Source organism: Maniola hyperantus, chromosome 26 (genome assembly GCF_902806685.2).
Source record: "Maniola hyperantus chromosome 26, iAphHyp1.2, whole genome shotgun sequence".
Lineage (NCBI taxonomy): Eukaryota > Metazoa > Arthropoda > Insecta > Lepidoptera > Nymphalidae > Maniola > Maniola hyperantus.
This window is the reverse complement of record NC_048561.1, coordinates 1,797,313-1,824,957: the sequence shown is the minus strand read 5'-3', so window position 1 is coordinate 1,824,957 and position 27,645 is coordinate 1,797,313. Positions and strand designations below refer to the sequence as shown.

The 27,645-nt window shown below is 38.7% G+C and overlaps 3 protein-coding genes and 2 long non-coding RNA genes across 9 annotated transcripts in view; 4 read left to right on the top strand and 1 right to left on the bottom strand.

Moving 5' to 3' along the window:
* The first annotated feature begins 5 nt into the window (after positions 1-5).
* Positions 6-1,216, top strand: LOC138404213 (uncharacterized). The gene is made up of 3 exons (XR_011238237.1): positions 6-517; positions 770-848; positions 936-1,216. It is a non-coding gene; the product is annotated as an uncharacterized lncRNA (long non-coding RNA).
* Positions 1,217-4,592: 3,376 nt separating this feature from the next.
* Positions 4,593-10,949, top strand: LOC117994391 (zinc finger protein 436-like). 2 transcript variants are annotated; one of them, XM_069507455.1, is made up of 9 exons: positions 4,594-4,957; positions 5,486-5,657; positions 5,843-5,935; positions 6,033-6,167; positions 6,244-6,621; positions 7,432-7,532; positions 7,714-7,757; positions 7,836-8,447; positions 8,616-10,949. In XM_069507455.1, exons 1-9 carry the CDS (start codon positions 4,872-4,874, stop codon positions 9,476-9,478), a joined length of 2,484 nt encoding a protein of 827 aa, XP_069363556.1. In that variant the 5' UTR covers positions 4,594-4,871; the 3' UTR covers positions 9,479-10,949. The 2 variants fall into 2 exon arrangements, with proteins under 2 accessions (XP_069363555.1, XP_069363556.1); XM_069507454.1 differs by having other exon boundaries at positions 4,593-4,957; positions 7,836-10,949.
* Positions 10,950-11,679: 730 nt separating this feature from the next.
* On the top strand, positions 11,680-12,891 carry LOC138404266 (uncharacterized). The gene is made up of 3 exons (XR_011238273.1): positions 11,680-12,192; positions 12,445-12,523; positions 12,611-12,891. It is a non-coding gene; the product is annotated as an uncharacterized lncRNA (long non-coding RNA).
* A 3,218-nt stretch (positions 12,892-16,109) lies between these two features.
* The window catches only part of LOC117994071 (zinc finger protein 271-like), a 166,921-nt gene continuing 155,385 nt past the window's right edge, over positions 16,110-27,645 (top strand). Inside the window, exons 1-8 of one of the 4 annotated variants that reach the window (XM_069507443.1) lie at positions 16,110-16,428; positions 16,956-17,127; positions 17,317-17,409; positions 17,507-17,641; positions 17,718-18,098; positions 18,470-18,570; positions 18,752-18,795; positions 18,880-22,216. In XM_069507443.1, the coding sequence (XP_069363544.1) occupies positions 16,343-16,428; positions 16,956-17,127; positions 17,317-17,409; positions 17,507-17,641; positions 17,718-18,098; positions 18,470-18,570; positions 18,752-18,795; positions 18,880-20,855 (2,988 nt within the window). In that variant the 5' untranslated portion in view covers positions 16,110-16,342 and the 3' untranslated portion in view covers positions 20,856-22,216. Of the gene's footprint in view, positions 16,429-16,556; positions 16,664-16,944; positions 17,128-17,316; positions 17,410-17,506; positions 17,642-17,717; positions 18,099-18,469; positions 18,571-18,751; positions 18,796-18,876; positions 22,217-27,645 lie in introns of those variants that run through there. The other 3 variants (XM_069507442.1, XM_069507444.1, XM_069507445.1) reach the window with 3 other exon arrangements.
* Positions 23,368-25,817, bottom strand: Tapdelta (Translocon-associated protein delta). Its single transcript, XM_034982294.2, has 3 exons — positions 25,332-25,817; positions 24,611-24,767; positions 23,368-23,536 (listed from the first exon to the last, which is right to left on the bottom strand). Exons 1-3 carry the CDS (start codon positions 25,578-25,580, stop codon positions 23,436-23,438), a joined length of 507 nt encoding a protein of 168 aa, XP_034838185.1. The 5' UTR covers positions 25,581-25,817; the 3' UTR covers positions 23,368-23,435.

Sequence of the window (27,645 nt, the reverse complement as noted above, 5' to 3'; positions counted from 1 at the left end):
AGTATAACCCTGTGGTTATACTGTTGTTTACAAATGCATAACCCTGTGGTTATACTGTTGTTTACAAATGCATGACGTCAGAGCACAGATAATCTATCGGCCAAACATGGCCGACAGTGTTTTCACCTGTCTAAGAAAAATATTTTTTTAAATTAAAGTTTTACGGTTTTTAGGGCGCAAAAAAATATAGTGTTAATTTTTTGATATAATAGGACAAATATTAACCATTTAAGACCAACTTAAAAAAATTGTCAAGTAGCCTATTATGCAAGGTAAATATTGTCGTGTCCCTTAAGTACCAGCTGTTCTTTTTATCTACAAACCGGCTTAAGAAGTCAGAAACGCTGGTGTTTTTGATATTTTGGTTTATTATATAGTATTATTATAATGTTTCAGACTTCGAATTTGGGCAGAATATTGTTTTGCCAATGTAACTGAGTAGGTGTTGAAAAGCTTGCACACCAGCAGTGTGCCTGGCTCACCAGCAGAAACATTGCAATAACATTCAATTTCAGTGGTATGTACCTAGTAACTATTCATTTCTATTGCAATTTGTAAAAAAATCTCAGAAAAACATCAATTTTGTTCATTTTGCCTCATTTTAGAACCTGTCCTAATGTGCCTATCTTGTCTCTGCCAGCAGACACATCACAGCAACATTTTATTCAGTTGGTACATAATATAAATTTCTATTGCAATATGTACCTACTTAACACATTCTCAGTAGAGAAACCAATATATTGATTTTGTGTATTTTGCCTTATTCCAGGAACAGTCAGTGTGGCTTCCGCAACCCACTATGTACCAAATGTGCCTATCTTATCTCGGCCACCAGATACATCACAGTGGTATGTAATATAATGTTTCTATTGCAATTTTTTATAAATCATCAGTTAAAAAAATATAATAATTTTGTGTATTTTGCCTTATTTCAGGACCTGTCTGTGCTTCCACAAACCACTACTAAATATGCCTATATTAGTTCTGTTCATTATTCTATTTATGATATATTGAATAAGTAGTTCTTGCTATGTATCATTCCCTAGTTTGAAAAACATTTCAGTATTAGATCTTTAATAATAATTAATCTGTTTAAAAGATAATAATTCTATTAAGATTTATTACTGTAATCCAACTTTGGTTTAACTATAACCTGTTTTTGTAATTTCTTCATTATGTATGCTGTGGATTATGACATATTTGTAATAAAACACTTTAAAAGTACATTTTTTTACTTCATCTAATAGCTTAGAAAAAAAATAAGTAAAAACATAACTTAAATCTTTGTTTGCTTTTCACAGTATAATATAAAAAATGATTTCTAAAAATTATAGCATTTTAAAAAGTTTTTACTTGTTTTATTCCAGTTTTGTTATAACCGCTTTTCAATCGCCATAAATAATAATCTTTAACTGTGGAATAAACTCCTCGGTTAAAGATTATTTGGCGATTGAAATGCGGGCCTAATATAGAAAAAAAAATACGGGGTTCGTAATTTCGCGCCAAAAGTTTAATTCTATGGAATCACTAATAGATGGCGTGACGGTGCATAGTCTGCACTTTATTTGTATGTAGTTGGGCTTCTTCTCCTGGAGTAAATGTGTTCTGTGCAAAAGATAGATGAAATAGATTTCCCAAAGATATAGTTTTAAATGTTATTCTGCCTTTAATAAATGCAGACCTTTTGAAATTAGCCAGCAGAGGCCTTCCTGTGCCCCCTATTTACCAGTTATTGGTTGCCTTGAGATTTTATTCATCTGGGACTTTCCAGGTTAGTTACCTACAATTCAATTATTTACTTTCCAATAGTTTTAAATTCACAATCAAACAAACTAACATTAAAAAGTAGAGCCTAGTTACCTATTGAACAGTTTTCATTAGGATCTCTCAATTATATGCGTAACACCGACCAGAAATAAAAGATGCGTAATTAACGAGATGCGAAAATCAAAAATTCTATTGAGCAATGACAGGTGACAATTCCTTTTGACGTTTGTATCTTATCTGTCCTATCATTCGACTCGAGTCGCAACACAACGGTAACCAATCACAGCGCTCCATTTAATGCTATGCGTCCGCACAGCAAAAAGTCCTTTAAGTACCTAATTGTTTATGAAATGAAAGGCTTGACAAACCGAACGCACTGCAAAACATCGTACTTAGCATAGCGTTGCTGCTATACCCAAGCAAGCAACGTTTGTGAATACGTACTTTTTACGTAGAGGACAACCACTTCGTCGAGTTGACAATTGGTCATTGGTGTATGAGGCGGGGACCCGCGCGCGCCCGCATCAGGTTAGCACGGGGGGTGTGTGGGGCGTTCCCACCCCGATTGCCATCTCGACCTGTCGCGTAGGTAGGCCTTTATAGTAGTACTACACAAACTCTACGAGTAGGCCTTTTGTCATAGAGGTCATAGATACAAGTAGATTTAGACTTTTGGTTACTATGACTACTGACTAATGTTATTAGGTTGTCACGAAAATAAAAAGGCGTAAATAATTAATAAAATTGGTTTGTTGTATTTAATAATATAGAATGCACTGATGTACTCGTAATCCACTGCTGATACTCTGCTCCATCTATATATATAAAAGGAAAAGGTGACTGACTGACTGACTGACTGACTGACTGACTGAATGACTGACTGACTGACTGACTGATCTATCAACGCACAGCTCAAACTACTGGACGGATCGGGCTGAAATTTGGCATGCAGATAGCTATTATGACGTAGGCATCCGCTAAGAAAGGATTTTTGAAAATTCAACTCCTAAGGGGGTGAAATAGGGTTTTGAAATTTTGTAGTCCACGCGGACGAAGTCGCGAGCATAAGCTAGTCTTATATAAGACCTTTATAGTAGCACTACAATACACTCGGCGAGTGACGCTGAGGCAAAAAGTGCCGACAATCCATCGAAGATGCAGGTTGACAAAGAAACAGTGCTCAAAAATTCTCCTTTGAGAATTAAGCGAAGTTTTTGAAAGGATCACTTCGTTGTCTGTCTCTCTGTCGTGTCTGTTATGGGTGTCAAAACCTCAACAGAAAAAGGTACTTCTCGTTGACCTAGAATCATGAAAGACAAATTAGCAATGTCTTATAGCACAAGTAAAGGGGAAAATACGGAAATTTAAGGTAACATCACAAAAAAAAGTGTTATTAGATTTCTTGCACGATGGTACGGAACCCTTTGTGTGCGAGTCAGACTCGCACTTGACCGGTTTTTTCTTTGGGCTCTAAAGATCTGTACGCACCTGAGCTGCGCTGCGCGTCGCTTCAGTCCGACTGCAGCTCGCGTCACTTCTATGCCCGATCGTGTACGAGCAACAACGTCGCAAGATGAGCGACATTGAAGAGGGAAAGGGTGGAAGCTGACATCCTAGGGATTGGGAATTTTGAGGATATACTTTTAAGAGCCCGTCATGTTATTTATTTTGAGGTCTATCACGCCTATACATTAAATACTTAACTCGATGCGCGTGTATCTTATCCGAGCGCCGTACGCATTCTGAAGCGACGCGACGCGCCGCTGGGTATGTCGCACTAGCGTCGCTGCGCTTCACAATATTCTCCCAGCCGCGACGCGCGGTGAAGCTCCGTGCAGCGCCGCTCTAGTGCGATATGCGCCATACAAAGTGATAGAAATAATATTTTGACGCTCTGTGCCGCGACGTGCAGTGACGCGCAGCGCAGCTTAGGTGCGTACAGACCTTAAAGATTGCTAATCAATGAGGAAGTTTCAGGGCGAAAGTTCCATAAAATTTTCATAGATGGCGCTGTTTATTGCACCCACTAAAAACGAACGGTTTTTTCTTTGGGCTCTAAAGATTGCCATCGATTCATCTATTTTTTAAAGGAAAGCTGAAAATTGAAATATATAGGTACATCATTCAAAGCTTGACTGATGACCTTGATGACAATGAATTCCCAAACATTGTTAATTGCTATGGTTAATTGTTATTTTTGTATAGAAGCAGGCGTTACACAAAGAGAATATAATCACTGCGTTACAATGCACAATTATTGGAAATGCACTTTGCAATTGTGTATTGTAAGATCTACATCTCCTGAGGATGCTCCGGTGTCGGGGCGAAACGTGCGTTGAGTGTGTTTTGGGATATGTGTGGTGCTGCGTGGTGGTATTTATTGCTAATACATGCGTGTAATGGCAGAAGGCTCAAAAGGGTAAGAACCCAGAGCCGAAAACCAGTTTAAAAAAACAATAAATCTTAGCGTAGTGACCATAGATTAATACTGTGGATCCAGTCGGTGCTGTGGATTAATAGTAGTGACCACAGAGGCACAGATACCTACCCGTATATTCAATATACTCTGTGGGCACAGAGTACCGAATACCAGGGCCTCTCAACTCGAGGGCGAAGTAGATGCATCAGTCCATCCCTCTCATTTTGTTTCGGTGCTAGTTTTGTCTCGTTCTACCCGACTATGTACATTTGATTTGTATATAATGAGAGTATATATACTAGCTCTCAGTACATAATCGAATTTAATTAGTTCATTTGAAATGCACGTAAATTCTTATTGGCTATTTGCATTTGAATGAGTCAATAAGAAGCCACCACTATTTCAAATCAGCCAATAAATTAAGATATTAAGATTAAACGTAAAAAAAACATGGCTGTTGTCGAATACGTAGTAGATTTAAAAAGTGTATGTGTAAAAATCGTGTATACAAGTAACTAAATACTCTAATCATTTAACCAATAATGTTGAATTGAATAAGTACTAACTTCCAAAGATATCACCACGGAACAACTACTAAAAGTACTCTGTGCAACTACTCTACTGTTTAGCATTTGGTTGTGCGTAGGTGCGTGCGAGATTCAAGGCGAAACAATAAGCCTTGAAAATGCGATGTTGTGTTCCTTTCTGTGAAAACACTTCGGACAATGTATCGACATCGGAGGGAGAAGGGAAAGGGATTAATTTTCATGGGTGAGTATGTTTCAGTTGACTCCTAAACCGTACTCATAACCTTACGAGTTCTCAGTTGTCAAATTCCACAATGTAAACGTTGACAGTTTGTCCTAATCAGTTCTGTGCAGACTGGGTCTGAGCCAGTCTGAGCAGTAGTCAGTTAGTACAGATCAGCTAGTCACGCTGGTGGTCATTGAAACTGTCCTGCAGCCCACTTGCAACAAAGCAAGAGCTTTTAAGAAGTTATCAAAATGTGTGTGTAGGTACTTACTTTAAAATATATAACTGACTAGCTTATGCCCGCGACTACGCCCGCGTGGACTACACCAATTTCAAACCCCTATTTTACCCCCACAAGGGTTGAATTTTCAATAATCCTTTCTTAGCAGATATCTAAGTCTGAATAGCAAATTTCAGCCTGATCCAGTAGTTTGACCTGTGCGTTTTTCGTTTTACGTATTTAGATTCCTGTATAATACATGAGTATAGGTGGCTATGGTGCTATGGTACAGGTTTGTTATGTATAACATAAAAGGTTTTTTCCAGTTTCCCCAGTGAAGAGCATCTCCGCGCTGCTTGGCTCAGAGCCCTCGGCCAACAGAACAACTTATCAGACACTGCTGTGGTCTGCTCGCAGCATTTTATAAATGATGACTTTTATGAAGCAGAAAGTGGCTTAAGGCAAATTCATACTGGTGCTATTCCTTCGACAGTGCAGGTAACTCTAAACTCATAATGTTATGTATTGTGGGTTGTCAGTAAACGTAACTAAATCAGATCAAGTGTGGCTGAGGACGGAGAAGGAGCTATGACTTTGGATCTGAATTTGCCTTTTTTCCTCATTTGTCTTAGTATTGTATGGTTAGTATAGTAATGTAGAAGTAACTCATAGTATATTTCCAGGTTTGCATGATATGCCTAGACACTGACAGCAAGCTGTTACTAATTAGTAAACGCAAATTGGAAGAAGCATATGAAAAGTTAACTGGACAGCCTGTAAGTTGTTAATTTATGATCTAAGAATAGAGAATAATATGTATAAACAAGGATTGTATAAACAATGTTTGAGTATTTTAATTACATGTTGTTTCAGTTGTGTGATCAAGGAAACCTAAAACATACACTTTGTGTACAATGTGCTCAGAGATTGATGAACTTTAGTAGATTTAGAGACAAAAGCTTGAGAGCCCGTGCACTGATGATGGACTTAGTTGAAAAACATGAATTAGTAAGTACTTAATACAACTTGCATCCTTTCTTATCCTTGTACTGTTCACATTAAATACTAACTTGTCTCTCAACAGATAACACGAGAGCATATACAAATGATAAACCGCACAAAACACCAACTAAAGAGTAATATGGTGTTGACAACACTAGGACCTGACCACTGTGACATACACATACTAGAACATCCCTCAGAAGATAAACAAGCAGAATTAGAGGAAACCGGACACCAAGGTCTAGTGAAAACTGAAGGAAGTGATGACTCTATGTCGGTTGAAGAGGACATACGAGTGATGAATGAAGATGACAATCATGCATACAATCTCAAAGATGAGTTTACAACTTTTGATGATGAAAACATATCTGATGATAACACTATGTTGGAAGATAAAGCACTGGATGAAGCTCTCAAGATGAAACATGTGTACATGCCAGATATGAGTGAAAAACTTGAGGTGAGATAGTTTTCCACCATGAGGCAGTGGTCCAACCGCGGGCGAGACTAACTATCGGCGATTTTCTCTCTCAAGAAACGCACAATAAATGGACATTCCGTGTAAGCGACAGAGATGCATATATCAAAAGTTTCTCTCTGACTGTTCACACTGCCGGCGACGACTCGCTTTACTAGTTTTGTCGCTGAGCAACGAGTTTTCAAAAATAAAATCGCTCAGCGATATTCGTACAGCGATGCTCGCTCGCTTGAACACGTGTAACGCGCGCGCAGTTTTGCACAGGACTGAGCGACCGCGGGCGAATGGCTCGAGTAATCGCTCGTCGCACTTGCACACTCGCTTATAGCCCGGCGACAAAACTATCGAAACTACACACTCGCTTCCCGCTGATCGCCAACTCGTTTATAGTTTCTATTTCTACTCGTTTCTCGTTCATCGTCGGCGGTCGGACCACTGCCATAAACACTTAACAAATTGATAAGTTCATTCATTAGCTTTGTTAGTAGTGGAAGGGAATGAATTTATGAAGTAAAATTTCCTTTGAGAGATTTCTTGAAAGCAATTTAGATCTTTTTCTGGCGGAAGTAACGTTCATAGTACATACCTCACTTGTACCGTTGTTGAAAATCAGCTGTTTTGAGGCCTCCAAGTAGTGGTGTAGTGCTGTAGTTGTACCAAGTAGTTATTGCCATAGATTTTAATCTTAACCTTTCTTTATTTTAACATTCAATCTTTTGCCAGCTCATTTAAAAACTGGAATCTCTCGCACTGTTAGTTATACTTCATATACTATTTTTTTGTATTTGGCAGAACGGTGACGGTGATGGTGAATGTGAGACGCCACAAGTATGCAAGCCTCATACAGCTGTGAGCTCCAGCTCTGCACACTCTTCACTCACCACTGAGAACAGGTCAGTACACCTGCCAGTACCAATAACGTTTAGTTCAAGTTACACTTAGTATACATTCATACTCATATCAGAAATCATAATACTCTTTTCGTCTCTCTAACCTGCTATATGCAGTACAGCTACATGCTGGCTAGTGGCTCCCCAGTACACTCTAGATACATTCTGATGATATATTTCACAGGCAGGCAGACCCCAGCCCTTCTGCACATTCTGCTCAGACCTTAGGTAAGATATGTCATTATTTATCATTTTACATTTTACACATTTTATAAACAAGGAAATAGTCAATATGTTTTGTTTCAGTAGCTCCTCTGCCCGTGAGTCTTGCGACGAATAACGATATGAAAGTGTCTCAAACTGAAGAGGCTGATACAAGCGTCAGTTGCCGTTACAACAGATTAACAGATTGTTTTGTCAAATTATATGATGTTTTCTCTAAGAAAGTTGTACCAAGACAAGACAGAAAAGCTGTTAGGTGGTGTGTAAGTCAAAACATTGTGTCCAAAGATATGAGTTATCAGGCAACAAGTGACAATGAAGTCTCTACAACAGAATCGGTAAAAGAAATTGAATCAAAAACGTTACAAAGTAAAACTGTTTGTTTGGAGAATGTCATTGATATACAATGTTCGTTACAAAGTAGTTCACACATGGAAGATAAATGGTACATTTGTGATATTTGTGAAACAGTATTTAAACAAAAAAGTCTCTTAGTTAATCACATAAACACTCATGCTGAACTAAGACTGTCCACTTGCAAGATTTGCCAGTTCAAATGTAAATATCAAAATGATTTGAAGACGCACATGAGAACTCATACTGGTATAAAGCGTTTCTCTTGTACGATATGCAATTACAAATGTGCACGAAATAGCCATCTAGTGTCACACATGACAACTCACACTGGTATAAAACCTTACGCGTGTAAGTTATGCAATTACAAATCTGCAGGAAATAGCCATCTAGTGTCACACATGAGAACTCACACTGGCGAAAGACCTTTTTCATGCAAGTTATGCGATTACAAATGTACAACAAATAGTGGTCTAGTGAGGCACACGAGAACCCACACTGGTTTAAAACCTTTTTCGTGTAAGTTATGCGATTACAAATTTGCACGAAATAGTAATCTAGTAACGCACATGACCACTCACACTGGTATAAAATCTTTCTCGTGTAAGATATGCAATTACAAATGTGCACGAAATGACAATCTAGTGAGGCACATGAGAACGCACACTGGCATAAAACCTTTCTCGTGTAAGTTATGCAATTACAAATGTGCACAAAATAGCCATCTAGTGTCACACATGACAACTCACACTGGTATAAAACCTTACGCGTGTAAGTTATGCAATTACAAATGTGCAGGAAATAGCCATCTAGTGTCACACATGAGAACTCACACTGGTGAAAGACCTTTTTCATGCAAGTTATGCGATTACAAATGTACAACAAATAGTGGTCTAGTGAGGCACACGAGAACCCACACTGGTATAAAACCTTTTTCGTGTAAGTTATGCGATTACAAATTTGCACGAAATAGTAATCTAGTAACGCACATGACCACTCACACTGGTATAAAATCTTTCTCGTGTAAGATATGCAATTACAAATGTGCACGAAATAACAATCTAGTGACGCACATGAGAACGCACACTGGCATAAAACCTTTCTCGTGTAAGTTATGCAATTACAAATGTGCACAAAATAGTCATCTAGTAACGCACATGACCACTCACACTGGTATAAAACCTTTCTCGTGTAAGTTATGCAATTACAAATGTGCACAAAATAACCGTCTAGTGATGCACATGAGAACCCACACTGGTGAAAAGCCATATTCGTGTGAGATATGCGAGTACAAATGTGCACATAAATGTAATCTAATAAATCATATAAGAACTCACACTGCCACTGGTGAAAAGCCTTCATCATGTTCGTGAGCCGCATGTGTTACTCCACCACCGAGTGGCGAGTGACTCATGTTTGTGTTTTAGGCCCGCCATACACGGACTGCTCGAGCGGTTAGCCAGTGATCAACATACATGGACCGCTCTTGCAGTCAGAGTCAAGCAATTTCAATGCGGGCGGGAAGCGTGCGCGACGTGGAATGAGGAGTACGGGCGGAGGTAACTGCGCGAGAGCGGTCGACGGCTCCAGCAGTCAGTGTATGCCTGGCGACTGCTTGACCGCCCAACCGCCCGAAGCAGTTGCAAACTGCTTGAGCGGTTCGTGTATATGTACGTACGTAGAAGTCTGTAGTTCAATACGCAGTCGCAGCTTGAAGCAGTCCATCCTGACTGCTTCTAGCTGTCCGTGTATGGCTGGTCTAAGTTGTATCGGTATAAGTAAGGCCGGCCATACACGGACTGCTCGAGCGGTTAGCCGGTGATCAACATACACTCTAGCTTTTGCAGTCAGAATCAACAGCTTGAAGCTGCCGTCGAGCAACCGTCCGAAGCAGTTGCAACTGCTTGAGCGGTTCGTGAATGTACGTACGTAGAAGTCTGTAGTTCAGTATGCAGTCGCAGCTTGAAGCAGTCCATCCTGACTGCTTCAAGCTGTCCGTGTATGGCCGGTCTAAGGTACAATGTGTGCGTTTGCGAACGTTTGCTCGCAACTGATTGGTCCGACATGCACGCACACTCACGCAATGCCCATGTATACATCGTAACCACAAGTAAAGTTCACTCGCCTTCGTGAATTGCAAGAACTAATTATATGCTGGACAAACTTACAAATAATATGGTAGAATAAAATGTAAAATATTTATTAAACTTGTAAATAAATCCTAATGATACCTACTCTGCATTCGTTTTATTCTCTCGAAGTTTAGATTTCTAAATGTTTCTGTCTAGGTTAAATTTGTCTAAGTTAGTTTTAGTAACAAAAAATCATACTAGATGACGCTGTCTGCCTTTGTCTCGCGCCAATATCTCATCTGTAGCACGGTTTAATACGTGCTATTGAGTTCAATAAACTAATCGAGTTCAGTATCGTTGTGTTCGGGATCCCCTACGTTGTGGTTCAAAGTAGAGGACACAAATCTCACCTGTATTCACAAACGTTACTATGAGGTCTCATAGTGCGCTCGAACGCACAGCGTACAGAAAACCTATTCATAAACAACACTTGAGGGTCGAGCGACAGTATGCGTTCACCAAAACGAGCGCACAGGTAAAGTAGCTCGCGAGGTACTTTTCGGGACGCATAGTGCTTGTCAAACTGTATGGCCGAACCTAATATAAGGTTATGTTTGCTTGTTGATTGCAACTTGCCAGTGATTTGTCGTATTTTATTGCTTTTAATACAATGTATTACAATCATGAAGAAGAGTTTGATAATTATATTCGTGAGAGATTGTACTTCCGAAGAACTATAACCACTCGAAAAGTGATACGGGATTTTCAAAATCCTTTTGACTAGGTATTACAGTGCCGAGGAATTCAAAAGATCAGGGGGTGGCAACTTTGTATGGGGCCACTGCAGACTTTTTATGGAAGCATTTAGAATGAAACAAAGAAATTCTTTGTCTCATTCTAGACTTCAAAGTCAGAGACAAAGTTTCAAACTATAAACAACTGGCAACTATCTACTCTATGGTACGTTTGTTTTTAGGTTGTTGGTTTAAATATGAAAGTTTTCTTTCCCAACAGTTGTGATAAATTTGTAATTATTTTTAGTTGTATTTCATGTGGTTTAGTGTTTTTGCTTCTATTTTTCTCTCCCTGTTAGCTTGAAGAAACTCGCAGCAGTGTGATTGAGACTAGAGAAAAGTAAGGACAGTGACTTATTGTTTGGTGACTCTTTTCGTTTGTAAGATTAAATTTATCATGTCTGATAAATATAGAAAGCGTGTTAAGTGCTGTGCATCGGCTTTCGACCCAACACTTACTATCCACTCTTTACCAAGAGCCGGAAAGGCATCTAATAGGCTACTTAACAATTTTTTTAAGTTGGTCTTAAATGGTTAATATTTGTCCTATTATATCAAAAAAATTAACACTATATTTTTTTGCGCCCTAAAAACCGTAAAACTTTAATTTAAAAAAATATTTTTCTTAGACAGGTGAAAACACTGTCGGCCATGTTTGGCCGATAGATTATCTGTGCTCTGACGTCATGCATTTGTAAACAACAGTATAACCCTGTGGTTATACTGTTGTTTACAAATGCATAACCCTGTGGTTATACTGTTGTTTACAAATGCATGACGTCAGAGCACAGATAATCTATCGGCCAAACATGGCCGACAGTGTTTTCACCTGTCTAAGAAAAATATTTTTTTAAATTAAAGTTTTACGGTTTTTAGGGCGCAAAAAAATATAGTGTTAATTTTTTTGATATAATAGGACAAATATTAACCATTTAAGACCAACTTAAAAAAATTGTCAAGTAGCCTATTATGCAAGGTAAATATTGTCGTGTCCCTTAAGTACCAGCTGTTCTTTTTATCTACAAACCGGCTTAAGAAGTCAGAAACGCTGGTGTTTTTGATATTTTGGTTTATTATATAGTATTATTATAATGTTTCAGACTTCGAATTTGGGCAGAATATTGTTTTGCCAATGTAACTGAGTAGGTGTTGAAAAGCTTGCACACCAGCAGTGTGCCTGGCTCACCAGCAGAAACATTGCAATAACATTCAATTTCAGTGGTATGTACCTAGTAACTATTCATTTCTATTGCAATTTGTAAAAAAATCTCAGAAAAACATCAATTTTGTTCATTTTGCCTCATTTTAGAACCTGTCCTAATGTGCCTATCTTGTCTCTGCCAGCAGACACATCACAGCAACATTTTATTCAGTTGGTACATAATATAAATTTCTATTGCAATATGTACCTACTTAACACATTCTCAGTAGAGAAACCAATATATTGATTTTGTGTATTTTGCCTTATTCCAGGAACAGTCAGTGTGGCTTCCGCAACCCACTATGTACCAAATGTGCCTATCTTATCTCGGCCACCAGATACATCACAGTGGTATGTAATATAATGTTTCTATTGCAATTTTTTATAAATCATCAGTTAAAAAAATATAATAATTTTGTGTATTTTGCCTTATTTCAGGACCTGTCTGTGCTTCCACAAACCACTACTAAATATGCCTATATTAGTTCTGTTCATTATTCTATTTATGATATATTGAATAAGTAGTTCTTGCTATGTATCATTCCCTAGTTTGAAAAACATTTCAGTATTAGATCTTTAATAATAATTAATCTGTTTAAAAGATAATAATTCTATTAAGATTTATTACTGTAATCCAACTTTGGTTTAACTATAACCTGTTTTTGTAATTTCTTCATTATGTATGCTGTGGATTATGACATATTTGTAATAAAACACTTTAAAAGTACATTTTTTTACTTCATCTAATAGCTTAGAAAAAAAATAAGTAAAAACATAACTTAAATCTTTGTTTGCTTTTCACAGTATAATATAAAAAATGATTTCTAAAAATTATAGCATTTTAAAAAGTTTTTACTTGTTTTATTCCAGTTTTGTTATAACCGCTTTTCAATCGCCATAAATAATAATCTTTAACTGTGGAATAAACTCCTCGGTTAAAGATTATTTGGCGATTGAAATGCGGGCCTAATATAGAAAAAAAAATACGGGGTTCGTAATTTCGCGCCAAAAGTTTAATTCTATGGAATCACTAATAGATGGCGTGACGGTGCATAGTCTGCACTTTATTTGTATGTAGTTGGGCTTCTTCTCCTGGAGTAAATGTGTTCTGTGCAAAAGATAGATGAAATAGATTTCCCAAAGATATAGTTTTAAATGTTATTCTGCCTTTAATAAATGCAGACCTTTTGAAATTAGCCAGCAGAGGCCTTCCTGTGCCCCCTATTTACCAGTTATTGGTTGCCTTGAGATTTTATTCATCTGGGACTTTCCAGGTTAGTTACCTACAATTCAATTATTTACTTTCCAATAGTTTTAAATTCACAATCAAACAAACTAACATTAAAAAGTAGAGCCTAGTTACCTATTGAACAGTTTTCATTAGGATCTCTCAATTATATGCGTAACACCGACCAGAAATAAAAGATGCGTAATTAACGAGATGCGAAAATCAAAAATTCTATTGAGCAATGACAGGTGACAATTCCTTTTGACGTTTGTATCTTATCTGTCCTATCATTCGACTCGAGTCGCAACACAACGGTAACCAATCACAGCGCTCCATTTAATGCTATGCGTCCGCACAGCAAAAAGTCCTTTAAGTACCTAATTGTTTATGAAATGAAAGGCTTGACAAACCGAACGCACTGCAAAACATCGTACTTAGCATAGCGTTGCTGCTATACCCAAGGAAGCAACGTATGTGAATACGTACTTTTTACGTAAAGGACAACCACTTCGTCTAGTTGACAATTGGTGTATGAGGCGGGGACCCGCGCGCGCGCGCATCAGGTTAGCACGGGGGCTGTGAGGGTGTGTGTGTCCCACCCCGATTGCCATCTCGACCTGTCGCGTAGGTAGGCCTTTATAGTAGTACTACACAAACTCTACGAGTAGGCTTTTATAGTAGCACTACACTACACTCGGCGAGTGACGCTGAGGCAAAAAGTGCCGACAATCCATCGAAGATGCAGGTTGACAAAGAAACAGTGCTCAAAAATTCTCCTTTGAGAATTAAGCGAAGTTTTTGAAAGGATCACTTCGTTGTCTGTCTCTCTGTCGTGTCTGTTATGGGTGTCAAAACCTCAACAAAAAAAGGTACTTCGCGTTGACCTAGAATCATGAAAGACAAATGAGCAATGTCTTATAGCACAAGTAAAGGGGAAAATACGGAAAGGTAACATCACAAAAAAAAGTGTTATTAGATTTCTTGCACGATGGTACGGAACCCTTTGTGTGCGAGTCAGACTCGCACTTGACCGGTTTTTTCTTTGGGCTCTAAAGATCTGTACGCACCTGAGCTGCGCTACGCGTCTCTTCAGTCTGACTGCAGGGCGCGTCACTTCAGGCCGCTCACGGTACCTACCGCACTACAACTGCAGTACGCGGCAGCTCGCGTCACTTCTATGCCCGATCGCGTACGAGCAACAACGTCGCAAGATGAGCGACACTGAAGAGGGAATGGGTGGAAGCCGACATCCTAGGGATTGGGAATTTTGAGGATATACTTTTAAGAGCCCGTCATGTGCAAAAATTAAAACTACTAACGTTATTTATTTTGAGGTCTATCACGCCTATACATTAAATACTTAACTCGATGCGCGTGTATCTTATCCGAGCGCCGTACGCATTCTGAAGCGACGCGACGCGCCGCTGGGTATTTCGCACTAGCGTCGCTGCGCTTCGCAATATTCTCCCAGCCGCGACGCGCGGCAACGCGCGGTGAAGCTCTGTGCAGCGCCGCTCTAGTGCGATATGCGCCATACAAAGTGATAGAAATAATATTTTGACGCTCTGTGCCGCGACGTGCAGTGACGCGCAGCGCAGCTTAGGTGCGTACAGACCTTAAAGATTGCTAATCAATGAGGAAGTTTCAGGGTGAAAGTTCCATAAAATTTTCATAGATGGCGCTGTTTATTGCACCCACTAAAAACGAACGGTTTTTTCTTTGGGCTCTAAAGATTGCCATCGATTCATCTATTTTTTAAAGGAAAGCTGAAAATTGAAATATATAGGTACATCATTCAAAGCTTGACTGATGACCTTTATGACAATGAATTCCCAAACATTGTTAATTGTTATTTTTGTATAGAAGCAGGCGTTACACAAAGAGAATATAATCACTGCGTTACAATGCACAATTATTGCAAATGCACTTTGCAATTGTGTATTGTAAGATCTACATCTCCTGAGGATGCTCTGGTGTCGAGGCGAAACGTGCGTTGAGTGTGTTTTGGGATTTGTGTGGTGCTGCGTGGTGGTATTTATTGCTAATACATGCGTGTAATGGCATAAGGCTCAAAAGGGTAAGAACCCAGAGCCGAAAACCAGTTTAAAAAAACAATAATAAATCATTGTAGTGAACTTAGATGAATGACCATAGATTAATAGTAGTGACCACAGAGGCACACAGTCAGAGGGCCTCTCAACTCGAGGGTGAAGTAGATGCATCAGTCCATCCCTCTCATTTTGTTCCGGTGCTAGTTTTGTCTCGTTCTAAATGTACATAGTCGGCTATGTACATTTGATTTGTATATAATGAGAGTATATATACTAGATCTCAGTACATAATCGAATTTAATTGGTTCTTTTGAAATGCACGTAAAGCCTTATTGGCTATTTGCATTTGAATGAGCCAATAAGAAGCCACCACTATTTCGAATCAGCCAATAAATTAAGATTAAACGTAAAAAAAACATGGCTGTTGTGTGTCATTTTCAATATTTTCACCTTTTATATTTTCTGGTCGGTGCAGTCCTTTTATTTCGTCGGTGGTGCAGTCAGAGATATTCAATGTACTCTGTGAGTCAGAGTAAGTCAGAGTACTTTAATCGCTACGTACGAACCACAGACTACAGTGTTGGTACGAACACGTAGTCATATGCACAGAGTACTTTTAACATATGTTAAAAGTACTCTGTGCACGTAAGTGATTATATTCTCTTTGCGTACGAATACGTAGTAGATTTAAAAAGTGTGTGTGTAAAAATCGTGTACATTGGTATACAAGTAACTAATTACTAAATACTCTAATCATTTAACCAATGGTGAATTGAACTGGACTGCAATAAGTACTAACTTCCAAAGATATCACCACGGAACAACTACTGTTTAGCATTTGGTTGTGCGTAGGTGCGTGCGAGATTCAAGGCGAAACAATAAGCCTTGAAAATGCGATGTTGTGTTCCTTTCTGTAAAAACACTTCGGACAATGTATCGACATCGGAGGGAGAAGGGAAAGGGATTAGTTTTCATGGGTGAGTATGTTTCAGTTGACTCCTAAACCATACTCATAACCTTACGTTCTCACTTGTCAAACTTCACAATGTTAACGTTGAGAGTTTGTCCTAATCAGTTCTGTGCAGACTGCTGGTCTGAGCCAGTCTGAGCAGTAGTCAGTTAGTACAGATCAGCTAGTCACGCTGGTGGTTTTAGAAACTGTCATGCAGCCCACTTGCAGCTAAGCAAGAGCTTTCAAAGAGTTATCAAAATGTGTGTGTGTAGGTAATTAGTTTAAATATAACTGACTAACTTATGCCCGCGACTTCGCCCGCGTGGACTACACTAATTTCAAAACCCTATTTTACCCCCACAAGGGTTGAATTTTCAATAATCCTTTCTTAGCAGATATCTAAGTCTGAATAGCAAATTTCAGCCTGATCCAGTAGTTTGACCTATGCGTTTTTCGTTTTACGTATTTAGATTCCTGTATAATACATGAATATAGGTGGTTATGGTGCTATGGTACAGCTTTGTTATGTATAACATTAAAGGTAATTTCCAGTTTCCCCAGTGAAGGGCATCTCCGCGCTGCTTGGCTCAGAGCCCTCGGCCAGCAACACAACCTACCAGACTCTGCTGTGGTCTGCTCGCAGCATTTTCTAACTGATGATATTTATGAAACTGAGAGTGGCTTAAGGCAAATTCGTATTGGTGCTATTCCTTCGACAGTGCAGGTAACTCATAATGTCATGTCATGTATTGGTAGTTGGTCAGTAAATCAAAAGTAATTCAATCAGATCAAGTGTGGCTGAGGACGGAGAAGGAGCTATGACTTTGGATCTGAATTTGCCTTTTTTCCTACTTTGTCATAGTATTGTATGGTTAGTATAGTAATGTAGAAGTAACTCATAGAATATTTCCAGGTTTGCATGATATGCCTAGACACTGACAGCAAGCTGGTACTAATGAGTAAACACAAATTGGAAGAAGCATATGAAAAGTTAACTGGACAGCCTGTAAGTTGTTAATTTATGATCTAAGAATAGAGAATAATATGTATAAACAAGGATTGTATAAACAATGTTTGAATATTTTAATTACATGTTGTTTCAGTTGTGTGATCAAGGAAACCTAAAACATACACTTTGTGTACAATGTGCTCAGAGATTGACGAACTTTAGTAGGTTTAGAGACAAGAGCTTGAGAGCCCGTGCACTGATGATGGACTTAGTTGAAAAACATGAATTAGTAAGTACTTAATACAACTTGCATCCTTTCTTATCCTTGTACTGTACACATTAAATACTAACTTGTCTCTCAACAGATAACACGAGAGCATATACAAATGATAAACCGCACAAAACACCAACTAAAGAGTAATATGGTGTTGACAATGCTAGGACCTGACCACTGTGACTTACACATACTAGAACATCCCTCAGAAGATAAACAGAAAGAATTAGAGGAAACCGGACACCAAGGTTTAGTAAAAACTGAAGGAAGTGATGACTCTATGTCGGTTGACGAGGACATGGGAGTGATAAATGAAGATGACAATCATGCATACAATGTCAAAGATGAGTTTATAACTTTTGATGATGAAAATATATCTGATGATAACAATATGTTGGAAGATAAAGCACTGGATGAAGCTCTCAAGATGAAACATATTGTGTACATGCCACATATGAGTGAAAAACTTGAGGTGAGATAGTTTTCCACTATGAACTTTCAACAACTTGATAAGTTCATTCATTAGCTTTGTCAGTAGTGAAGGGGAATGAATTTATGAAGTAAAATTTCTTTTGAGAGATTGCTTGAAAGTAATTTAGCTTTTTTTTCAGACCCAAGTAATGTTCACAGTTCATACGTCACTTCCGTTGAAAATGGCCGCAAAACAAGTCAAATGTTTTGCGGCCGCCATCTTATATTGAGGTGGTACCAAGTAGATAGTGCCATAGTTTTAATCTAAACCTATCTCTATTTTGACATTCAATCTTTTGCCAGCTCATTTAAAAACTGGAATCTATTGCGCTGTTATATATACTTCACATACTATTTCTTTGTATTTGGCAGAACAGTGACGGTGATGTTGAATATGAGACGTCACAAGTATGGAAGCCTCATACAGCTGTGAGCTCCAGCTCTGAACACTCTTCACTCATCACTGAGAACAGGTCAGGATACCTGCCAGTAGCAATAACGTTTAGTTCAAGTTGCAGTTAGTATACACTCATACTAGTATCAGAAATCATAATACTCTTTTCGTCTTTCTAACCTGCTATATGCAGTACAACTACATGCTGGCTAGTGGCTCCCCAGTACACTCTAGATACATTCTGATGATATATTTCACAGGCAGGCAGACTCCAGCCCTTCTGCACATTCTGCTCAAACCTTAGGTAAGATACTGTGTTATGTTTTATCATTTTACATTTTTCACATTTTGTAAACAAGGAAATAGTCAATATGTTTTGTTTCAGTAGCTCCTCTGCCCGTGAGTCTTGCAACGAAAAACAAAATGAAAGTGTCTAAGACTAAAGAAGCCGATACAAGCGTCAGTTGCCGTTACAACAGATTAACAGATTGTTTTGTCAAATTATATGATGTTTTCTCTCAGAAAGTAGTACCAAGACGAGACAGAAAAGCTGTTAGGTCTTGTGTAAGTCAAAACATTGTGTCCAAAGATATGAGTTATCAGGCAACAAGTGAGAATGAAGTCTCTACAACAGAATCGGTGAAAGAAATTGAATCAAAAACGTTACAAAGTAAAACTGTTTGTTTGGAGAATGTCATTGATGTACAATGTTCGTTACAAAGTAGTTCACACATGGAAGATAAATGGTACATTTGTGATATTTGTGAAACAGTATTTAAACAAAAAAGTCTCTTAGTTAATCACATAAACACTCATGCTGAAGTAAGACGGTTCACTTGCAAGATTTGCCAGTACAAATGTAAATATCCAAGTGATTTGAAGAGGCATATGAGAACTCATACTGGTGTAAAGCCTTTCTCGTGTCAGATATGCAATTACAAATGTGCACAAAATAGTCATCTAGTGAGGCACATGAGAACCCACACTGGTGAAAAGCCATATTCGTGTGAGATATGCGAGTACAAATGTGCACATAGTGCTAGTCTAATGTATCATATGAGAACTCACGCTGGTGTAAAGCCTTTCTCGTGTAAGTTATGCAATTACAAATGTGCACAAAATAGTCATCTAGTGACGCACATGAGAACTCACACTGGTATAAAGCCTTTCTCTTGTACGATATGCAATTACAAATGTGCACGAAATAGTGATCTAGTGAGGCACATGAGAACCCACAGTGGTATAAAACCTTTCTCGTGTAAGTTATGCGATTACAAATCTACAACAAATAGTGATCTAGTGAGGCACATGAGAACCCACACTGGTGAAAAGCCATATTCGTGCGAGATATGCGAGTACAAATGTGCACATAGTGCTAGTCTTATGTATCATATGAGAACTCACGCTGGTGTAAAGCGTTTCTCGTGTAAGTTATGCAATTACAAATGTGCACAAAATAGTCATCTAGTGACGCACATGAGAACTCACACTGGTATAAAGCCTTTCTCTTGTACGATATGCAATTACAAATGTGCACGTAATAGCCATCTACTGTCACACATGGGAACTCACACTGGTATAAAACCTTACGCGTGTAAGTTATGCGACTACAAATTTTCACGAAGTAGTAGTCTAGTGCAACACATGAGAATTCACACTGGTATAAAACCTTTTTCGTGTAAGTTATGCGATTATAAATGTGCACGAAATAGCAGTCTAAAGTTCCATATGACAACTCACACTGGTATAAAATCTTTCTCGTGTAAGTTATGCAATTACAAATGCACACGTAATAGCAATCTAGTGTCACACATGAGAAGTCACACTGGTATAAAACCTTACGCGTGTAAGTTATGCAATTACAAATGTGCAGGAAATAGCCATCTAGTGTCACACATGAGAACTCACACTGGTGAAAGACCTTTTTCATGCAAGTTATGCAGTTACAAATTTGCTCTAAATAGCAATCTAGTGAAGCACATGAGAACCCACTCTGGTATAAAGCCTTTCTCGTGTAAGTTATGCGATTACAAATTTACAACAAATAGTGGTCTAGTGAGGCACATGAGAACCCACACAGGTGAAAAGCCATATTCGTGTGAGATATGCGAGTACAAATGTGTACATAGTGCTAGTCTAATGAATCATATGAGTACTCACACTGGTATAAAACCTTTCTTGTGTAAGTTATGCAATTACAAATGTGCACGAAATAGCACTCTCATGAGACACATGAGAACCCACACGGGTGAAAAACCATATTCGTGTGAGATATGCGAGTACAAATGTGCACAAAAACGTAGTCTAATGAAGCACATGAGAACTCACACTGCCACTGGTGAAAAGCCTTCATCATGTTCGTGAGCCGCACGTATCACTCCACCACCGAGTGGCGAGTGAATCATGCTTGTGTTTAAGTCGATAAGTAAAGTACACAGAAATGTGCGTTTGCGAGCGCTTGCTTGCAACTGATTGTTCCGACATGCACGCACACTTACGCAATGTGCATGTATACAACGTAACCACAAGTAAAGTTCACGCGCCTTTGTTGAATTGCAAGAACTGTACATAATATGGTAGAATAATGCCAATCTGACATGGAGTTGGGTATTACATTTTGTTATTCTCTTACATTATTTATTTACAGTTTGTTTTTTTATCAAAAAAAGTTAGCCCTGAAGTACTAATGACGGCTTATCATGGTCATGTAGCCTCTGTATTAAGATATGGTATAATATTTTGGGGCAACGGTTCTAACATAAAAAGCGTGTTACTGGCCCAAAAAAGATGCGTGAGAGTCATTTGTAGGTTGTCCCAGCGAGATAGCTGCGTACCTTACTTCCAAAAACTTCGTTTATTAACAGTACCTTCATTATATATCTATGAAACCATTTTGTTTGTTGCTAATAATAAAAATATGTTTACAGAACTTAACAAAAGACAAAAACATAAATTAAAATTCCCATCACATAAAACCGCTCTCATCAATAATAGTTTTAACGTTATGGCAGTAAAAATTGTTAACAAACTACCTTTGGAAATAAGAGAACTTGTAAATATAAATAAAATAGAAAGCCTTAAAAAGAAGTTATTTGAATATTTAATTAAAAACATTTTTTATAGTGTTGACGAATATCTAAGATGACATTTTTTCCTTTAGTGTGTATTTGGTTACCTTTTGACATATTTTGTACTAGCTGATTCCTGCGACTTCGTCCGCGTGGATTTACGTTTTTTAAAATCCCGTGGGAACTCTTTGATTTTTCGGGATTGTTGTCGTTGCTTGGTACCTACAATCTTTAAAATATCCCCTTTCTAACAAAAAAAGAATGAATGAAATCGGACTACGCGTTAATGAATTACAACGCAGTATACATTTTAACTTTCGTCACCTCTCCTACGGGAACCATGCTGAATTTCGGGATAAAAAGTATCCTATATTCTTCCTCATAGTATGACCTCAAATCGTACCAAGTTTCATTGGAATCCATTCAGTAGTTTCAGCGTGATGCGCGGCCGTGATACAGACAGACAGACAGATAGACAGACAGACAGACAAAAATGAAAAAAATTACAGTTTTGGGTTCAGTATCGATTATAGAGTGCCCTCGAAAAAAAAATTTCAAAATATCTTCAATGTACAGAATTTGACCTGTTACAGTTTTATTATAAGTATATAAGTATTGAAGTATTGATTAAGTACTATCTTGTTTTTTTATTCTTTTGTGACTAAGTATTAAATTTGGCAAATTTTATCAAAACTACGTACACGTTTGTTAGGAATATCATATTGCATGCTAATAGGCAGAATTTGGCTGTACCTTTTTGTTTTGTAACATCTCCACTGTTTACCCAGATTCGCAATAAAGAAATTTGAATTTGAATTTGAATAAAATGTAAAATATATTTTAAACATGAAAAGTTTCTGTCTAGGTCAAATTCGTCTAAGTTAGTTTTAGTTATAAAAATTCATACTAGATGGCGCTGTCTGCTTTTGTCTCCCGCTAAGATCAGATCTGTAGCACGGTTTATAGGTCCTATTGAATTTAATAAACGACTTCAGTTGTTTTCGGGATCCTCATCCTCTAATTTGTATTTTATTCTGTAGTTCGCGACAGGTCGAGATGGCAATGGGATATTAGGCGTGGGCACGGCCCGCGCTCGCCCGCATCAAGTTAGTATGGGGATGTGAAGGAGTGTGGGGCGTTCCCACCCCGATTGCTATCTCGGCCTGTCGCGTAGGTACTATACCTGCCTACGGTACGCAGCAGAAAGTATTGTACATCGGCCTTTAGAATGACATTTCGGCTTTGTAGAGCGTTGTCTCTGTCACTCATACCTACATATATGTCGTTTTGTCATACTCATTTCTCAACGACAGAGACAATGCTAACAAAGCCGAAATTCTTCAAAGAAATTCTCTCTTTTCTCTTCATATTTTATTATTTAGGTGCAAAATATCGTCTATAGCTGAACAACCGGTTTTAGTATAATGCACAATACACACAGATAGTACTAGGTACTATCGGCAAGCGCAGTGTGGGACGACCTCCAACCCGCTGGACTGACGACCTGAAGAAGGTAGCGGGAAGTGGGTGGATTAGGAAGGCAGAGGATCGTGTGTGGTGGTGCACTCTTGTACTAGGTACTATCGGCAAGCGCAGTGTGGGACGACCTCCAACCCGCTGGACTGACGACCTGAAGAAGGTAGCGGGAAGTGGGTGGATTAGGAAGGCAGAGGATCGTGTGTGGTGGTGCACTCTTGGGAAGTCCTAAGATTATGTCCAGCAGTGGACGCAAACAGGCTGATTGATTGATTGATTGACTTGTTCGCGCACTAGAAACTGAAAAGGGGATGCATTAAACGAGACAAATCTATTAATTAAAAAATTTATTATTTTAATTTAAAATATTATATTAAAAACAAGTATATATTTATTTAATCTAAGCTAGGATGCTGCTCTTGCTTCGCAGTGCTGTGTATGCGACGATGATGGACATCGCAGTGGCAAGGACCTCCGAATTGACCCAAGGACCTGAGTAGCCTGGGAAAGAAAGTACAAGTTTTTAGGTTTCCATACCAACTCTGGGCGCAGGGCCTGCATGGAGTTAGATGAAACACTGACACATGTGAGTGCACAGGCGTGGCAGAAAAACGCGAGGCCCCCACCTCACACCATGAAGCCCTCGGCAACCTGGGCGGTCTATTTGGCTCCTGGAGCAAACTTGGATAGCTGGAGTGACAACAGAGGGAAATGTTTGTGCGGAAACCACCCCAGAGAGAAGAAAGAAGCCCTCTTCTTTCCATATCTCCAGGGAAAAAGGAGGGTCCTATAAGGGTTCCTTTTCTCCTGGGGATATATATGCTCTAGGGAAAAAGGAACCCTTATAGGATCACTTTGTTGTCTGTCAAGCCCTGTCAAGGGAATCCAAACCTACAGGGTACTTTCTGTTGACCTAGAATCATAAAGGGAAAAATCTGAAAATGGTGGTTACATAACAACAAATCTGTCCAGTAGTTTTTGCGTGAAGGAGTAACAAACATACACACACACAAACATACAAACTTTCGCCTTTGTAATATTAGTCGGGATTGTACCTATGTTTCTGATCAATAAATAATTAATTATTATTTATAGATATAATTACGTTCGGCTAGCTAATAAATTTATTAAACTTTGGCGTACACTATTCACATTGCCATAAAATGATTTATTAAATTTTGTTCTCTAAAATCACCTCTAATGAGGTGGGTTGTTCTTACAGCGAACGGTTGACCTGAAGAGACCTCTGCCATGTCACCAAAATACACTGCAACCCTCAACACTTACTTCCTGGATGTTGTAACTGAAAAGCCAACAGTGGAGTGTCGATAGTAGGAGGGTCAGAGTGGAGAGCCCTGCATAGAGATGCCCAGCCTTCCTCATCAATCACATGAATGTCATGGACCCCAGAGCTTGCCTTCACACTCCTGCTTATTTCTGTACTCCTAGTACCTCCCATAGGTACCTTGCTAGCTTAGCTTGGTCACATAATCTCTGATGAGGTAGAGTTAGAACTGTTCCTACAGCAAATGGTTGACTGACGAACCAATGCGCGGAAGAGACCAAAATACTTACTTCCTGGATGTTGTAACTGAATAGCCAAAAGTGGAGCGACAGTAGCAGCAGGATCAGAGCGACGAGCCCTGCGTAGAGATGCCCAGCCTTCCTCGTCCATCACATGAATTTCATGGACACCCGAGCGCGCCTTCGATGGTTCTTCCGTCCATGACACCTAGATAATAACTTTGGTTCAAAAATCTGCTAGTATACATAGTATGCATTCAAGAATGTAGTCTATTATGTATAAAAAAGAAAAGCTGACAACTGACTGATCTATCAACACAGCTCAAACTACTGGGCGGATCGGGCTGAAATTTGGCATGCAGATTGCTATTATAAAGTTAGCATCCGTTAAGTTAGGATTTTTGAAAATTCAACCCATAAGGGGGTGTAATAGGGGTTTGAAACTTGTGTAGTCCATGCGGACGAATTTGCGAGTATAAGCTGATATATATAAAAGGAAAAGCTGTCTAACTGTTCTATCAACGCTCAGCTCAAACGATTAGGCTGAAATTTGGCATGCAGACGGCTATTATGAATGACATAGGCATCCGCTAAGAAAGGATTTTTGAAAATTCAACCCGTACGGGGATGAAATGTAATCCATTCGGAGTAAATAAATAAATCATTAATTTATAGATTTAAGTCTCCAGAGTTCATTCACCCTACCCTTTGAAATCTCCCAAACAAAAATATCTGAACTAAAATAAAAACTAAGTATAAAAGAAAAGCTAACCTGGTATTTGTTTTCTCCGACGCGCGCCGCAGTCAAAGCTTTGCCCTCTACCTCAGCGTACAACGCATAGTTTTCAGGCAAAGGATTATCACATTTCAGCGTGAATTCTGTAATATAGGCTATGTGGGTGACCACGGTGGCATCCAAAGTCGTGAAAGATGCCGCTTCAACTTGGGGATTCTTACAGCTGTCTGCGTAGGACCCACTGAGGGCGATGGCGAAAATCGTTAATAAACACTTTGTGACCATTTTGCTATTCTTTATTGGAGAGTTTATCTTATAAATATGCGTTTAAATCGGATTATTCTTTCACTGTTCACCCTCCACGTATTGTCGAATCGTCGATGAAAGTGACAGACACGTTCCGAATCACGATAAAGAATTGTGAATTGAAAGTTATTTTTTTATATATTTTTCACCACAACAAAGCTAGTTGTTCATCTATAAATAAGTTTGTGCTTGTTTAGGTCTCATACTTTAAGTTGAGTACATGAACACTAAATTTAGTACTTTTAAAAACTACATTTTGTCGACTGCAGTCATAATCGGAACGTATTCTTGAAAATCATCAGTGACGTGTGGACGAAATGTCAAAATTCAAATTGACATTCGTGCGTTCATGGTGTCGGGTGCGTTCCAAAATGACTATGGTTTGCAAATAAATTCATCTATTTATGGTGCATTCAAAATTAATGAATGTTTCAATACTAATGTAATTATATGTCCCGCAAATTGCTATTGCGCTCGCTGGAACCATGTCACATTAACATCGAAATGACGTCAGCCGAAATAAAAATATACCATCAGCTCGAAACTTCAGTCTGGCGGCCACGCCAGTTATATATTTATTTTAGGGTGGTCGGTACTGAAACGGGTCTAGTCTTAGAATTAGGAAGGGTCTATATTTCGTAAAAGCTGGCACATGTTATTTAGGGTTCCGTACCTCAAAAGGAAAACGAAACCCTTATATTATGATCACTTTGTTGTCAGTCTGTCTGTCAAGAAACCTATTGGGTACTTCCCGTTGACCTAGAATCATGAAACTTGGTAGGAAGGTAGGTCTTATAGCAGACATGAGGGGAAAAAATCTGAAAAACGTGAATTTGTAGTTACATCACAGAAAAAAATTAAAATGTGTTCATGAACAAATAATTAGTATTTTCAAAGTAAGATTACTATACCAAGTGGGAGTATCATATGACAAGGCTCTACTAATTGTACATTCTAAAACAGATTTTTATTTATTTTTAGGCATAATAGTTTTTGATTTATCGTGCAAAATGTCGATAAAATACGATTGTAGTACGGAACCCTCAGTGCGCGAGTCCTCGCACTTGGCCAGGTTTTTATGGAATAGCCGCACAATATGTGTTACGTGTGGGCGTCCACTCGCGACTCCCAAATCCCGTGGGAATTCTTTGATTTTCCGGGATAAAAAGTAGCCTATGTCTCCTTATGGTTTACGTTAAACCATACCTATGCAAAAAATCACATCGATGCGTTGCACCGTTGCAATGTGATTGAAGAACAATCCAACAAACAAACACACTTTCACATATATGGCCGCTGGCCGTGCCGTACGGGCGTACCAACTTGCTAAGGCAGGAGCCGCTGACGCGCGCACTCCGCACCCTTAACTTAATAGCCGAAAGAATAGATATTTTTTGTTGCTCTCTGACTGTGCTCACAAGGATAGCAATGTGGATTATTAGTTATTCATAAGATAGCCGTTAAGTAGTAGATTAATAATTTTATTATCGTTGTAAATAATTTATTTTTTAATTTGAAGTATAATTGTTAATAGGTATAAGATAGATTAGAGTGCACTGTCGCATTAGGACTACCCTGTAAGGACAGTGCACATTATGGTATAATAATAAATAAATAAATAATAATAATATATATGGTCCGGTTATATTGGTAGTGTCAGATAGTAGTGGTGGGATTTCGTATCAGGTGGTGATTGTGTTGTGGTTTTAATTCTAGAGGGTGTAAAGGGGGTGAAGTAAGCACACCAAATAACAAAAACACTGTATAATGTAATCCTTGAGGCCTATATTTATTGAGCGTCCGTGGTCACGCTGTGGTCAGTGGTTGCCAGGCTGTCACCCTCGTACTGCGTGTTCTCACTTTTAACTCCTCCACTTGATGCTAGTGCCCTAGTTCATGATCAAAAATGTAGTCTCTACCAGTGTGTGGGATATGTTCCCCACGCGTGGTGGTGGCTTACATTTAAAAATCAAAAATCTTTTTTATTCAAATTCATTTGTTAGATGTAATGTCCTTGACCTGTGTAAAGCCAGAGGGTAAAATC